The sequence below is a fragment of the Galeopterus variegatus genome, unplaced genomic scaffold (genome assembly GCF_000696425.1).
Source record: "Galeopterus variegatus unplaced genomic scaffold, G_variegatus-3.0.2 Scaffold3677, whole genome shotgun sequence".
Taxonomy (NCBI): Eukaryota; Metazoa; Chordata; class Mammalia; order Dermoptera; family Cynocephalidae; genus Galeopterus; species Galeopterus variegatus.
This window is the reverse complement of record NW_007729788.1, coordinates 150389-166739: the sequence shown is the minus strand read 5'-3', so window position 1 is coordinate 166739 and position 16351 is coordinate 150389. Positions and strand designations below refer to the sequence as shown.

Genomic DNA, 16351 nt, shown 5'->3' with positions numbered 1-16351 from the left:
GCCCGGTGGCACACTGGATAGTGCGCCGCTTGGGAAGCATGGCGGCGCTCCCACCCGAGGGTTCGGATCCCACATATGGACCGGTTCCCGCTCACTGGCTGAGCGAGGCGCGGGAGCAACGCCGAGGGTTGCGATCCCGTTGCCGGTCCCCGGTCCGGTACGGGGGCAACACTGAGGGTTGCGATCCGTTGCCGGACACGGAAAAAGACAAAAGACAAAAAAAAAAAAAAAAAAATGAAGGGGAGGTGGGGCTGGGGGTTTTAGAAAGCACACTGGCCTGGGCATACTGGGGGCAGGTGGAGTTGGTTGGGGAGGGCACAGCCAGGAGGCCAACGCAGCAGCGGGAATGAGTGGAAGGCATCCAGGGATAGACAGATGCCTGCTGAAGGCACAGACAGACAAACCTTGGGAGCAAAAGGAGGAGAGAGCTAAAGATCTCCTAGCCTTAGGCTGGGTGATGGTGAGGACATTCATGGATGTAACTTGGCCCTCCTTGTCCAGTGCTGACTGTGCAATGTGTGCACAAAGGAAGCCTCCCGCCAGGGTGTCCTCTCTCACTTCCCAGCGCCTTCCCGTTACACCTGTCAGGACCTGCGCCAAGCTCCCTCCTGTCTCCAGGCTTAGCGGGATGACACACTCAGCTGCTTTAAAGCTCCCTACTAAAGCTACTCCCAGGCCACAGCTGCAACAGGTCCCTGAGAAGCCGTCCCTGCTGCACTCCTGCCTGGGAAGAGAGGAGGCTGGGACCAGCACCTGCTCCACAAGGGTTGAGGCCCCGAATCAGAGCCTGAAACCCAGGCGGAGGACCGCAGGCTGACTCCTGGATGTGGCAGGAATTTCCCCATCGTGGGCTCCCAGGAGGGGCTGTGATGGCTGTTTTTCTCTGGGGTCAGTCTTCCTCCGTTCCTGCAGTGTGCAAGGTGTCCCTTTTCCCACAGCTGCCACAGGCCCCCTGACGCCCCAGCCAGTTCTGCCTTCCCCATACTTGCTCCCACCCTGGGGCCTCTCCTGAGTCCAGGTGGCTACAGGTGTCACCTAGGACACAGGCTGGACCACATTCAGACTATGACTTTTATAGGATGTGCACCACCTCCCACCAGGGCTGCTGAGAGGTGAATGTGCCAGCCCCACCCCAAAGGCCTGCACCCCACCTTGTGGACACTGGCCCCCGCAGTGGAGCATGTTTATTACACTGCCAGCCCTGCACATTTGGACCCTGCTTTCCTGTTTGCAAAACGCTCTAGGAGGTGGACAGTGTAGGTTCTACTGGCAGCCATATCTTACCAATGCGGAAGCAGCTCAGAGAGATTAAACAACTTGCTCATGGTCACACAGCTGGGAAGCAGTAAATCCAGATGCTGTGTCTTCTGTCAACCTGCAGCTGCTGTGGCCTCCTGAAGAGGAAAGGTCTAGCAGGCAGGGGCAGACCCAAGCTTTGCTGAGGCTCATCGGTGCTTAATCCATTTCATCGTCACAGGGGTCTAGAAGGACTGCATCCTTCATGACCTCTATTTTTCAGAAGGGGACCCTCAGGTTCAGGCAGTGATTTGTTCAAGGTCATACAGATGATCAGTGGTGGAGCTGGGATTTGAACTCAAGTCTGTTGGACTCTAAAAAGAGTGTTTTCCTTCCCCACTGCAGCCTGCTCCAGACCTAGGTAGGTGGGACCCACCAACCTTCCTCCACCCACTGGGCTGTACCCCCTTCTCACTCCTTGTCCGTCTGATCTGATATTTGCTCTGCAGACCTCGGAGGGAGGTGGGCACACATGCAGGTGTGGAAGGAATTGTCAGTGGCTCTGACTCCAGCCCACTCCCCTTCCCCACCTTTCCCTTGGGTGCTCTGACAGTAGTGGAGCACAGAAGCACCCCAAATCTTTGAGCGCAGCCTGCAGAGGCTGCTACAAGCAGAAATTCCTTTGAAGTCCCATTTTATCTTTCAATGTCATGTGAATTTTTCATTCCAGGTCATAAAATATCCATGTTTGCTTTAATACTAAAATGTTTAAAATTATGTACCAGTTAAATTACTTAACTTCTGCCCCCCCCCCGCCCCTCCCAATTCAAGCAGAATTGGCAGTGGTGCACTTTAGTACCCAGCGGGTTCCCAAAATGTTGCCTTTAAGAACCCACCTCCCTCCCTCTGCTGTCCTCTTGCACTTCAGCCACCACTGACCCTGACTCTCTACCCCACGGGAGAAAATCCTGGCTCCCTGCCCTGCCAAGAACATTTCCTTGAAGGGCTGAGTTACTAATCCAGAGCCCCTGCCTCCCCCTTACCTTCTTGCTCCAAGTTTGCCATGCTCAGCTGGAAGGGACTAAAAGAAAGGAACCAGCTGTCTTTGGTGCTGGGAAAGTTATTGCTCCACCTCCGAGTCTGGGACCTAAGAGAGGCAGCTCCTACAGTCCACAGGCCTCGTCCTCCAGAGCCCCTCTCATGCCCTGACCGCAGCGGCAATGGCTCCCAGAAGCCAGGGCTTGCGGCCTGCACCCCCACAGGACTTCAACAGCACCCTCAGTCTCCTCTTCTCTCACAGACAATCCCACCAGCCTGTACCTCTTCCCTCCCCAGTTTCCATCCTCCAGGTTCTCAGGTGGGGGCTCAGACCCCAGCTGGGTGTGTGGTCAGGCTTGGAGGGGGTCCTTGTCCAGCCCGGGAATCTGGCAAGCTCTCTTGCTGCCCTTCCAGAGGGAGGCTGGAGTCAGGGCCTGGGTCAAGTCCCAGCTCCAAATCCCACCAGCCAAGGACCCTGCCTCTCAGGGCCTCCAGTTCTCTGCGTAGGAAATGGGGAAATATGAGCATAGCCATGGGCTCAAAGAACGGGCAAGGTGAACAAGTTCTGCAGCTGGAGGGGTGCACTCACAACATCACCTGGTCTTTATGTCCCCAGGGTCCTGCGGGACACGCATCACTGCTGTCCAGAGCACAGGCACGTGTGTGTTGTGTGTGTGTGAAATGGGACACTCACCGGGGGGTGCTTGCGCTTCCTCCCAGGCCTCCCCACCTTCCGGGCTGTGGTACTGGGCTCCTGCCGCTCCTCCTTGCCACGAGGCTCCTCCTGCTCCTCTCCGTCCTGTGGGCACAGACACAGCCTGTGAGGTTGAAGGCCAATCCAAGAGGCACAGCATTCCAGGCCTCTCCTGGGCTGGCTGTGGCCCGCATTCCAGCCCCAGCCTCCTTCCATCCCACCCCCATGAGAGCCACACTTCCAGGGATGCACCATGCCACCCCCCACCCCAGGATGTTCTTCACCCCCTGCCTGCCTGATAACGTGTGAGCCACTTCTTGGAAACCCATGTGAACACACCCTCGGGGGGACATCAGGGGAGACCCGGCTGACCCGGCAGAAGGCATTGCTCCCTCCTGGTGAACGCATTTTCGGAACCACAAAATCATAATGCAAATCCTGATATGGGATTTCTGAGTTAGGAATTGATTTATATGAAAACATCTTACACATATACAAAAATTAAGCTAGTGATCTATTTAATGAATCATCTTTATTGAAAAGAATAAACTCACATTAAAAGAAATAGTAAATTTAGAGATGTCAGGCTGGCCAGTTAGCTCAGTTGGTTAGAACACAGCTTTATAATACCAAGGTTATGGGTTCAGATCCCAACACTGGCCAGTCACCACCCAAAACAGAAAAAAAGGAAAAGAACGTGTGTGTGTGTGTGTGTGTGTGTGTGTGTGTGTGTGTGTATATATGTACATATATATATGTATGTATGTATGTAAAAATTTAGAGGTGTCTGTCTGAAGTACATGCAGTACTGGAAATGAGGACTATCGTAGGAAACGGAGAACTTTTACAGCTGCTGTAAATATCCCCACCCTGAAGTCTCTGCCATGTAGCACCGGCAGTGCATATGCTGTCGCCCCATGGAGTGTCTCAGGGGGCACGTCTTGGCTCCCCTCAGTGCTTCTCATTCACTGAGCTCCAGAGCAGAAGCCTGCTTTGCTGCTCGCCCTCACGCAGCACTTGCGCAGGGCCGGGCCCTTTGGAGCTTCTCTCTGGGGCGCAGAAACATAAACCTAGAAAGTCCTGCCTCACTGCTCCAGTCTGGCCACAAACCACCCACAAGCCTCTTCTGACTCAGCCGGGCTCCGGCATGACTAATCACTGGTAGGTCTGATGCTGGGGAGGGAGAAAGGGACCCCAACCCAGCAGAGGGACAGCCTGTCTTCATGCCCTGGGTAACGTCAAGAGCCGAAGATGGCTTTGGGGCCCTCCCTAGGGAGGCACCAATCAGAGCAGGGCTGATATCACGGGATGGAGGGGCACAGGTTCCCCGGAGGTTTCATTGAGATGGCCCTCACCATCCCACTCAAGTTTCATTTTCTGTGATTGCAAAACACCTTGTGGTTTGCCACATTAGTCTTCAGGTGACGGTGGGATGAGCAAATGGAAGGGTCCAACTGTAGACATTAGACCCATGGGAAGAACATCACTGGGCCCACCGTCCGAGGCATGCCTGTGGGACAGACCATCACAGCCCAGGTTCTGGGAGGCCTCCAGAGGTGCAAGTGGAGGAGGAACAGAGGCACCAGGCCTTCGCACATAGTGTGGCCATGGTCAAGTTAGAGAGAGGGCACAGCTGATAAAGGAGACAGAGAGGGAACAGTCGAGGTGCGGGAGAAGCCACTGGTGTACTGTGGGAGAAAGGAGGGAGCGAGCTGCCAGCCCAAGCAACCCAAGTCGTCTGCTGCGAACACGCTGAGGACAGTGAAATTTGGCCAGGGGTCATAACTGACGGCTGACCTTCGAGAGCAGCAACACTAAGCTGTGCGGAATGACATGGCAGTGAGGACTGAGGCTAGAGAAGGGCTGAAGAGGACAATTCAAGGAGTCCAGCCTATACGAAATCTGGAAAGGAAGCCGGGGGCTGGGGGGCGTGGAGGATCCTGTGTGGAGGGGGAGGCTGGCCCCAGGACCAGAGATCCTTGAGGGGCTCTTTTCAGGAAGGCAGAAGAATGAATGAGGGCAGAGAGGCCGTGGAGAGAGTGGACAGCTGGTGGGGAGCCTCGGAGGGCTCAGGCTGGCCTGAGAGCACATGCCCGTGGGAAGTCAGGACTGCTGGATACGAGCTGTCCTCTGAGGACCCCACAGCCCCATTTGAGAAAGGACCCCTTGGATCACACACAGAGGAAATACTACCAATGCAGCTTAATATTTGCAAAGGTTTCTATTTGGTCTATATGACTGTGATGAATTTCAGGCTGAGATGGTGCTTTTGCTTTGATTCTACCATTGCTAAATGGGCACTGTCTTGATCATTTGTAAAGACATTTATAAATGTCTTTAGCATTTATAAAACTATCAGGGTCAATGTGACATCACAGAAAGGGCAAAGGGCCGGGGCAAACCAAAGTGGGTATGTGCCCAGCTTGTCTATTTTCTAGTTTCAGGACTATCCTTTCTGAGCCTCAGTTACCTCATCCATAAAACAGGGGTGTGAAAGATTCCACTCTGCCTGCTTCTCAGGTTTTTGAGAGGACAGATGGATAAATGGTTTGTCCCCTTGTCTGTTTTGTTCACTGCTGAATTCTCCAGAGCCCAGAACAGAGTCTGGAAAAACTCCTGCCCAGAAATTCTGGGAGTTGAACCATTTCTTCAATAAACTGCATTTATAACAGAGGGATTCATTTCATTTTCTAACTTTTATACTGAGCTAATCAAAGATGTGAAAGACAATTAGAGCCTCTGATCAGCAAAAAGGAAGCATGAGTTCCACATGGCAATGACCTGAAAACAAAGACATTTGACCTTTCAGGACAGGCAAGCCCTGGCTTCCATCAGGCATGTGGAGAAAGCCTTTGGGGACCCTGATAGGCCACCCTATGCCACAGCAGACTTGCTGTAATTCCTCACCTTATGCCATGCATGCTGAGCCTAGCGGGTGAGGGATGCTCAGCACATTATTTTCCCTGTTAGATTCAAGTCAACCCAGCCCAGGAAGAAGGGGTGGACCCCCCAATACCAGGCTACCTCCCCAGAACCTGATGTGTCCAGAGAGCGTTGAGAGCACCAGGCAGGCTGCTGTGCCCAGCGTGGGCAAGGCACTCTATCCACCTGGACCAGCACTCAGGCCTCACACACCTCACACACCCCTGTGCTTGGGGAAAACAAATCTCCGCGAAAGCCCGGGTCAGGATTCACAACCAGGCTTGAATGGCTCCTGGCCCATGCCCTTTCCACTTGGCCCTGAAGCACAGCTTTGTGAAAAGCATGTTACCTTCTGCCAACATGTCATTCTTCTGTGACGGAGCCACAAGTTGCAGGGCAGAGTGGAAGGTGGTGCTTTCTGCCCTGGGCTTGCCTGAGGTTCACACTCCTAGGAGGGGGGGCTGGGACACTGAGAAGGGTGAGCAGATGGCTCAGGCCATGCCCCCAACCCCTGATGGCTCCAAGGAGGCGCATCAAGTGGCTCATTCTCGCATCTGTCACGGGGCCTGTTTCATTCAATAACTTTGCTGATGGGTTGAGCAAAGGAATTTAAAACATGCTTATCAAATCTGCAAGTAGCACTGAATTAAGAGGCGTCGCTAATACTCTGAAAGACAAGAATCTCGAGCAGCTGGAAAACAGTAACCCATTTAGCAGGAACAGATTTGAGCCCAGGTTGGTTTCCTCATCTGTCAAGTAAGGGTCCTGAATTAGTCCATCGTTCCAGTGGGAGACGGGAGTGGGAAATTCTAGACAGGTGGGCTTAGGAGAGGGCAGAGCTAGCCTGGGAGTTTTGCTCTGCTTTTGCTTACTAGTAACTGCAATCTACTGAACCTCCAAGTCTTGCTTCCCTTATCTATAAAATGGGGAGAATAAAAATAATATCTACTTTGCAGTGATGTCATAAGAATTAAATGAGGTAATATATCAAAAGCTGACATGTGATAGTCACTCAAGAATTGCTAACTTCCTCCCGGCTCACACATCCTGACCAGCACATTTCACAGAAGCGCATCACTCCCACCCCACCCCTCCCCCATGCCAATCCCAGCTCAGCGCCCTACATACGCAGCTTTCACTGCCAGACAGATCCCAACATCTGGCTGGTGCTGCTGCCGCTGCCGTGAGATACGCAGAAGGACCAGGGCTCCGTGATCTTTCCAAAATGCAAAGCTGATTATGTTACTCCACAGAGCTTAAACCCTTGCTGAGGGGGCTTCCAGGGGCCTAGAGGATCCAGCCGAGCTCCTTAGCCCATGTGCAGGAAGGTGCCCAGGATCCAGCTGGGTCTCCTTGGTCTCCTCTCCACGCTGGGGTCCCAATACCACACCAGGTACAAAAGCAGGCTGCTTCTGTTTTCTTAGCACCTTGACACTGACCGTTCCTTCTGCCCAATGGTCCCCTCAGGTTCACCAGCAAACCCTTACTCACTGTTCCAGCCTCGCTTCCTGGATTCCCTTCCCATCCCCTACCTAGGCTGAGCCGATAGACTCTTCCTCTCCTATGCGCCCACTGCCCAGCTTTGCAGCTGTCAGCTATGGTGTTGGCCAGGCCAAGAGCTCTTTATCTTAGTCACGCTGGCATCCACAATGCCTAGACTGATGCACCTAGCACAAGGCAGGCACTCAAAAAGACTTGAGTGACTGTCACATAGTAGGTGCTCAGTAAATAACTGAGTCCATACACACAAATAGAGGCACAAGTACAATCCACAAACCAGTGCAAATACAACCATGCATGAGGCTCCAGTACCACTTGGATCCTTATGACTTCAGAAGCAGGAAATGGGATGACTAAAATGTACTTTCTAGGCTTAGACATAATTTTCACTTTACATTTATGTAATTCCTTACAGCTTTCAAAGCACCTTCACATTTGTTGGCCTGTTAGATTAGGTGGTTCCCATCAGCCTCTCTCAACTTCTGAGGCTATGATTTGACCTACATTTCAACACAGCTCACTGGATGGATTATTTTAAGCCACATACAACTTCTCATTCTGATGAGCTGGGCTATGACGATAATAATCTCTCATATTTGTACTGTACGTGACAATTAACAAAGCATTTTCACATATGTTATTTCATTTTTATTCTTATACTTTACAGACAGCAGAGCTGGTATTATTTTTTTCCATTATAAAGGCGGGAAATCTGAAGTTCTGAGAGGTTATGTGACTCGCAAAGATCAGAGAGCTGAGAAGGGAGGCCTTCAGATCCAGGAGTTAGATCTTTTTTTTTTTTTTTTTTTTTTTAAAAAGATGACCAGTAAGGGGATCTTAACTCTTGACTTGGTGTTGTCAGCACCACGCTCACCCAGTGAGCAAACCGGCCATCCCTATATGGGATCCGAACCCGTGGCCTTGGTGTTATCAGCACCGCACTCTACCGAGTGAGCCACAGGCCGGCCCGGGAGTTAGATCTTTTGATTCCCAGCCCATGGGTCTTTCCACTGCAACAAGCCACTATCCTCTCCCATACCACGTTTTACACACACACACACAGTGAAACATCGGATGCTGGCAATCCAAGGTAAAGGCACACACTGGCATTCACGTGCACACGGACATATACACTCTTGGCTGGCCATGCCTAGACACAGGACCCCTCCCCACAAGACATATATGTCTCATGAGGCCCTCACCCAGAGACAGCCAGCCTGACATATGTGCTCTCTTCAGTACTTAAACAGGATGCTACTGACCCAGCATCCGTTGAGCAGATGTCTCAAGTTGGTGTTTGAATCGAGGGGATGAACTTGCCGGATCTAGCCAGCCACTTGCCCAGGCCCCCTGGGACAAGAAGCACGCACAGCCTTTGCCAGCTGGCTGGCTGGCCTCCCAGGGACTGTCTGTGGTTGTGGAATTCAGTGAAGAGAATTGGCCCTGGCAGCAGGCAGAGCCCTGTTCTGGGCTGCCTAAGCACCAAGCTCTGCAGAACTACAGCCATGGGACCTTGTACCCCATGTGCCACGCACACATACGCTCCCACGTATGGATGTGCCCAGGCTGACCCTGCAGAGGTGGCTCTGCTAGAGAGGTGAAGGGGCAGAGGCTGGGGATGGTGTGAGCAGTCAAGCAGTGACACTGGGAATCACTGCAGATGCTCACACTTCCAGAGCCCTCCAATACTTCCTGCTTTTCCTGATCTGAGTCACCTCCCAAAGTCCATCAGTACTTTATTTCAATTATTCAGCTATTCACCAAATATTCATTGACTGCTTGGTAGGCTTTATAATTATCGATGAAAGCCTTCCATCCTCCAGAAAGGCCACAAACACTCCTGGCAGGCAGGGGCCAGGTCTTTTTGGCCTGAGTCCCCCACAGCCCCTGGATATTTGCATACAGCAGGTGCTCTATAAATGCTAAATAGCTAAAAATGGCTGTGCCAGGCTGTCCTGCCAGGTTGCAGCACTTCCTCCACAACCTGTCGGCCACAGTGAGCCTCAGGAACAGTGGGCCGGACCTCACACCCACAAAGCAGCACGCCTCTGGGGTCTCGGTGCCCCTGCGAGGCCAGGCACAGGGGTGCTCAGAAAATCTGTTGAGCACCTACTGTGTACTGGATACAAATATAAGCAAATAGGGAACTCAGTTTGGAGGGAGAGACAATACATAAACAAAGCAGAGTGCCCACTGCTCTGCCAGCAGCCACCTCCATGGGCACCAGTCACAGTCACTCCTTCAGCAGCCATCCCCAGGCTCTGCACAGCCCTTGCTTTACAGAGGGAAAGCATCCAGATAAAACCACTTTGCAGCAATGTGTCCTCTGCCAAGATTCTTAACCTCTCTAAGCCTCAGTTCCTCACCTGTAAAATGGGGATGACAGGAGGCACCTCCTGACTTATTGTGAAGACTAAGTGAGTTAATTGCCAAGCAAAGGAAACTCCTTTATGCATCCTCCCACACCTTGCAAATGGTGGGATGATTATAAGTAATTGCCCTAATTGCCCTGTGGCTTTCTGCAGACGCAGCTGCAGGGCATGACCATGCCTCCTGTGCCAAGCCCAGGTCCCAGCGAGGAAGGGCCCATTTCCCAAGTGTGCTGGGACACCCACTCCAGCTCAGCTCCCTTCTTCCCCTCTGCACAGCTGAGCCCAGCCTTTCATGCCCTAACCTGGGGCCATTTAGAGCAAAAGGGACCCAAGGGACCTTGGGCCCAGCCATGGTCCCTCACATGGGCCCCTGAAGGAGTCCACAGCCCCCACCACCAGGAGTTAGGTCTCACCGCCACTTGCCTCAGTTTGGCTTCTGTTCAACGGGTGATGGGACCTGAGATCTCTTGTAAATGCAGGCTCGGAGAGAGGGAGCCTTCTCCTCCTCAGGCCAGGCTCTCAGCAGACTCTAAACCCCCATCTGTGGTTCTCTGCTCTTCTCCCATCCCTGCAGCCCGTGGGGTGCAGTGGATCGAAACCATAAAGGTGCACATAGGTAGGTAGGTGGATAAGTGATAGATACCCAGAATAAATTATGAGGCTAACTTAATACGTTAATGCTTACATGCATCATCTCACTTCAACCTCTCAAGCAGAAGAGGAGCATTTCCCTGCTCAGAGCTTGTGTCGCTGCATCAGGTGGCAGAGTCCAGGTTCAAACACACGTCTGTCTCCAGAGTCCAACTGACCCCCACCCAAGACTGTACTGACTGCCAGGTTAACTAAATTTGACACATGATAATGTCTAATTTAAGAGAACTTTAGAGACTCTGAAGCCCAAAACTTAAGTCCCGGTCAGCTCAGGGGTGGGCACTGTTTACAAACCTGCTCCACGAGCCCGAGCATCTAATAACTCCGCCGAGCTAAAAGTGTGCGCACCATTATCATTAGCTATGTTCCCGAGGAGTGGGGGTGGATGGTTTCTCCACGACTATCTATATGCACAAGGGGGAGGCTCTTTAAAGGACCCTACAGTGATTCATAAAACCAAGAGCCAGGCTTGAGTGACTATGTGGAGGCATCTGAGTGCAATAAAGGCACAGTGTGCCCAGGAGTGGACAACAGACCTGTGGGCCAGCAAGAATAACTGAGGCTGGAACTGCTACGGACCCCACCCAAGGATGCCCATGAGCTTTGTACCAGAGAGGAGAAAGTGCCCAGACCCCAAGGAAAATCAGTGCTTACCAGGCGTCTGAGCTGGACTTGGTAGAGAGGGGAAGGGAGGAGCCCCAGCGCTGGCCACACACACACATGCGCATGCACGCACCTGCTGCGCACCCCTAACACAAATGTGCACGCACCCTGCTGCAGCATCTACTACACAGCGGGAGAGGGCGCGAGCAGGTGAGCTGCCCAGGAGGCCTCCCTCCTCTCCCCTATCTTGGTATCTCCCTATCCCCTTTTCCTTACTAGGTCCTCAGGAAAGCTTACTCAGCTCATCCAACAGACTTGTGAAGCCCCACTATGTGTTAGGTACCTGGAAAGGTATCGAAGTCTGAAAAAAGAGGGAGAGAGGGAGGAAGAGAAAGAAGAGAAGCAGTATGTCCAGAGAGGGAGGAAGGAAGAAATGGGGAGAAGCAATGTGTCCACAGCAGTGTCTCCAGCGCACAGAGTCTTCCTGGTGTGTGCGCGTGTGCGTGTGCACGTGTGTGTGCGTGTGCACGTGTATGTGCGTGTGCGCGTGTGTGTGTGCGCGCGCGCGTGCACAATCATGCACAAGAGCCTGTGTATGTGGGTTCCTGCTGGACGTGAAATGCCCCCAACTTGCACCCCAGGGTAAGGGCGCTGTTAGCAGTGAAAGGCACTCTCTGACCATCCCGACTTTCAGTCTAAATAAACACATTTGAACCCACAGCAGAAGAAACCTGAGTAGGACCACGGAGCATCACACATCAGGCTGGGAGGCACTGTTCACTCCATCCCCTTCACGCAGGCGGAGCCCGAAGAGCGGAGAAGCCAACAGCACAGGCTGCCCGGGTTCCAACCCCAGCAATGCCACTTGCTAGCTGTGTGACTTTAGGCAAATGACTTAACATCTCTGAGCTTCAGTTTACTCCTTAATAAGTTAGAATGATGAAAATAATAGTGCCTACCTTATAGGGCAATGTAAGAATTAAATAAAATAATGCAGGTACAGAGCTTAAAAGAGCGCCTGGCAGACAGTCAGTGCTCAATGCATCTTGGCCATTGTGTTTCTAAGGCCAGAGGAGGGATGGGAGCTCAAGATCAGGGGCCTAGCTTGGGGCTCTGGATGACTGTCCAGCTCTGACTCATATCTGGGGATCTAAGGAGGCCCCAGGCCTGCTCTTGGTCCCCTTTCCTGCTCCCTCTGCCCCTTGTCCTTCCCTACACACAGAGCTGGCACCTTACATCCATGATCCCCCCTAAGCTCTTGGCCTTTTTGCTGCTCACCTCCCCACCCATCCCCCACAAGGCCAGCCCCCTCCCTCTGCTGTGGCCACAGCTACCAGCTGCCTCACCCTGTCCACAGCCCCAGAGCTCAGCCCCTCAAAGCCCACCCCCTCCCAACCTCCCCAGGCAGCCTGTTGCCTGCCCACCATTTGGATGGCAGAGTGGGGGAGGTGGCAAGGGAACACACACACAGACCTCTCTGCACCCCCAGCCACGAGTGTGGCCTCCTCAGCCCATCACCCACAGCTCTGCCCCCACCTGCCTGACCGTGGGCTCCAGGATTCTCCTCCTGTGGAGGGGTCTTATCCACTCTCATATTCCTTTCCATCCTCTCCACAGAATATTTCCTGAGTACCTACTCTGTGCTATCCCAGGCCCTGGAGATTTGCACAGAGGAAAGGGGCTGAGGCCCTGCCCTCCAGGGGTAGCAGTGGGCCAGGTGTCATCTACACCAGTAGTTCTCAAATGTTGGTGTGCAACGGTACCCCTGGAGGGCTGGCTAGAACACAGGTCACCAGGGTTTCTGACTCAGCAGGTGTGGGGTGGGGTCTGAGCTTTGTTTCTAACACCTTCCCAGGGGTGCAGCTGCTGCTGGTTTGGGGATCCCATTTTGAGAACCACTGGTCCATTGCAGACCGAAGCAAGGGCTTTGACCAGAGAGAAGGAGAGGAAATAGGGAAGAGCCCACCAGGGGGAGGGAACAGAGGCCTGGCAGCTCCAGGAAGTACTGCAGTGGGGCTGGAGGGAGAGGCGCGTGGAGGTGTGGCAGGGAAGGAGGCTGGAAGGGCAGGTGGGGCCAGGCGGTGAAGGGACTGGTGGATGGCCACACTCCTTCCCTCTGGCTCACCAGATGGTTCCTTTGAGCCCGGTGCCCCTGGCACCTCTGCCAGGCTCCTCGGGCTGCAGACCATGCCTGGGTCTCCCCTTCTGCAGCCCCACAGCCCCCTGCCCCAGCCCGCCTCTCAGGGGCTGCCATGGTGGCTGTCAGTGTCTCCACCCGCCCTCCCTGGAGCTGCTGGAGCCAGCCCAGAGGTGCCAGGGCAGAGTGCCCGGTGAGGCAGCATGCGCATGTGGGCGTGGGCAGCTGGGGAGGAGGCCCAGCCGAGCCCAGCCCTTGTCGTCCAGGTCGCTGCCATCTCCTGGCACACCCACCTGCCTGCCAGCGTGTGAGTGTGCTCGCTCTATCCGCACGCACCAGGATCTGGGGCGGGGTGTGTGTTTGTTGCCGCTTGAGCCAGAGCAGTCACTATGGGGAGATAATAATAGCAGTCGTAATCCCTCATAATTGGACCAGACTTTGCTGTCTGCAGGGCACTTCCATGCCCATGACCTCATCTGACTTCCACAACGGCCTTGTAAAACAGGCAAGGCTAGCGTTACTATCCCCATTTTCCAGCTGAGCAAACACAGGCCCAGATGGCCTGAAATCACATCTCTTCTAAGTGGCATACTTAGGACTGGAGCCTGAGACTTCTGACTCCTTGTCCAGTGCTCTTTCTCCACCCTGAACCGCCATAAGATAGAGCCCGCCTGCTGCTATCTACACTGGTGGCCAGGCTCTGCTGCCCAGGACAGCAGCAGGGGCACTGGAGTCCAGTAGCAGGAGTTTGTCCTGGCTGGCTGTACCTTCCCCACCTGTGGGGGTGACTGACCAGTAACTGCAAGTGTGTCCCATGGAGCTGTGTCAGCATCGTCAGGACATGGGAATTAGGGTAGGGGGAGGCTCAGGGTCACCCAATCCAACAGAGAAAAAAAGCCAGGCCCAAGGAGGGGAGGGGATTGGCCAAAGCTGCCACTCAAGAGCACAGGTGGCTGCAGGTGTCCCCAACTCCATGGCCTGAGTCCTGAGCGGAGTAGCCCAGGAGGCCGGTGGGATAACCTGGACTATCAGCTCTTTTCCCATGGGACCAGAGAGAAGGGGACTGGCCTGTAGCCTTAGGAGCCCTGCCCAGGGAGCTGCTGCACCTGTTGACTCCCCAGCTTGCTCTGCCTGACTGGGTGGCACCCCGCAGGGCTCCAGGCTAGGAAGGCAGGTCCTGGGCTTCACATACACACCAGGTGTGTGTGTCCACAGCAGGACTATGCAGGTGGCTGTGGGAAGGGCTCAGATCCAAGAGGCAGGAGACCAGACTTTCATCTGGACCCATCCCTGGCTCAGTTTCCTCATCTGCGAATGAGGGCCATCTGTCCTTGCCCTACTTGTTTGAAGGCTTGTCCCCAAGGACCAAACAGAACAATGGATGGAAGCCACCCAGAAAACAGACACACACTCTAAGAATGAGTGTGCCCAGGAAGGAGCTGGGCGTGCTTGGGGGAGGTCTCAGAGCTGCTGCATAAGGCAGACAGGCAGAGTTGACATCCTCCAGGTGGGTGCCTGGGCTGCCTGTAGCCCGGAGCACCCTGAGGCCTCACATCTGGTGCCAGAAGGACAAACTGCTGCCCCATGAACATGCCTTGCTACTCCCAGACACCACCAGGCATCGCAAGCTCTCATCCTTGCTCAGGGAAAGGGGAGCAGGCAGAGGGAGCTGCGGGGACAAAAGCACACCAGATGGACATGCCAGGAAGGCTATGTCCATCACAGCTGCCCTGGAAGGCTGGCAGTAGAGTTTACCATGCCACTGACAGAGGGGGAGAACAGTCCAAATGCTGGGGGCTAAGGGTAGCTTTCTCTGAGGGTGTACACAGGTTGGTAAGGTCCCAGCAGGGGTTCCCATCAATTTGACATCATCGCCTCTAACTGATTTAGGCCCAACCTGGAGCTTGGCAGAAGGGTGAAGAGGTCACCCCTCATGGGGTGCTGAAAACACAGAAGTCACCAGCTCTATGGTCAGAAGCCACATCAAGGATCAATCACCCAGTGACACTCACTCGGAGCCTGGATTAGGGGGCGGGAAATCACCATCTCCAAAGGGCATCTCCAAAGGCTGAGCACCCAGCACCCAGCAGTGGGCCTGCATGTCTGTGTGGGAGGGGGAGCCCTCACAAGGCCTCATGTCTACCGTATTCCCCTCTCCCCCCAGAACTTGTCTTTGGCCTTCCAGAAGCTACTGAACACCTTGGGGAAACAGAGGCAGCTAAAACAGAGGTAAAGTGACAGGCCTCAGCCAGTAAGAGGCAGATCCGAAAAAGGATCCAGGTTTGGGGCTCTGCGAGGCCGAGCCCCTGAAATCGCACAGACCTGGGGTCTGAGCCTCTGCTCAAATACCCAGTGGTTAAAGGCCTGGGTCCTGGAGCCATACTACCTGGCTTCCAATTCCTGCTCCACCACCAGAAGTTAACCTCGCCAAGCCTCAGTTTCCTCCTCCCCAAAACAGGGATGTCAGTGGTCTCCCCCGCCCCCATTCCCTGCCCTGAAGACTGGGCAAGGCAGCTGTGCACTCGGCACACCTGAGCTGTCGTTATGTGGGGATGGGCCCTGCCTTCCCACTCCCGGCTCCAGCCAGAGGGTCCCCAGCAGAGCCCGCCGCTCACCTTTCGGTCCTCCTCCCGCTCCAGAGCGGAGCTGCTGGTGTCCCCGGGGCCGCTGGAGGGCATCGCGGGCAGCTGGGCGGTGGGAGGCAGGCCGGGGCTGCGCGGGGCTGGGGGACTGCTGGGCTTTGGGGAAGGAATTATCGTGGTCTTTGTAAGCTGCAGTTAAAACTTAAACATAGATCCCGGCGTTGAGCCCTCTGGTGAAACGCTGCCTCCGTCTGTCTGTGGGTTTGGGCTTCCGACGGCTCCACCTGCGGGGGAAAAGGAAAGGGTCAGCAGGGCAGGGCACCCCGACCCTCCCTGGGTTTCACCCTCAACCCACCGAGGCCTGGTGCCTCTGACCTCACTCCTCCTCCCAGCCTCACCAGCAGCCCAGACAGCGGGGAAACTGAGGCAGACTCGACCGTCCGGCAGCAGCGGGCTCCCCTCCGGGCGGGCAGGGCAGCCTCCTGCCTCTGCCAGCCTCGCCTCGCGCTGGCTGCCTCCCTCCGCAGTGCTGTGGCGCAGCGGGTGCTGCTTCTGGGCCTTCCAGCTGCCTCCCGCCTCCTCCCTTCTCTCCGCTCACGTCTGCTCTTCCCTTTGA

At 54.5% G+C, this 16351-nt stretch overlaps 1 protein-coding gene across 1 annotated transcript in view; it reads right to left on the bottom strand.

The window, feature by feature from the left end:
• DNMT3A (DNA (cytosine-5-)-methyltransferase 3 alpha) overlaps window positions 1-15866 on the bottom strand; it is a 69306-nt gene extending 53440 nt beyond the window's left edge. Inside the window, exons 1-2 of the mRNA XM_008585703.1 lie at window positions 15769-15866; window positions 2969-3073 (exon numbers count right to left, since the gene is read on the bottom strand). Coding sequence (XP_008583925.1) covers window positions 2969-3073; window positions 15769-15831 — 168 coding nt within the window. The 5' untranslated portion in view covers window positions 15832-15866. The remainder of the gene's footprint in view (window positions 1-2968; window positions 3074-15768) is intronic.
• Between the last annotated feature and the right edge of the window lie 485 nt (window positions 15867-16351).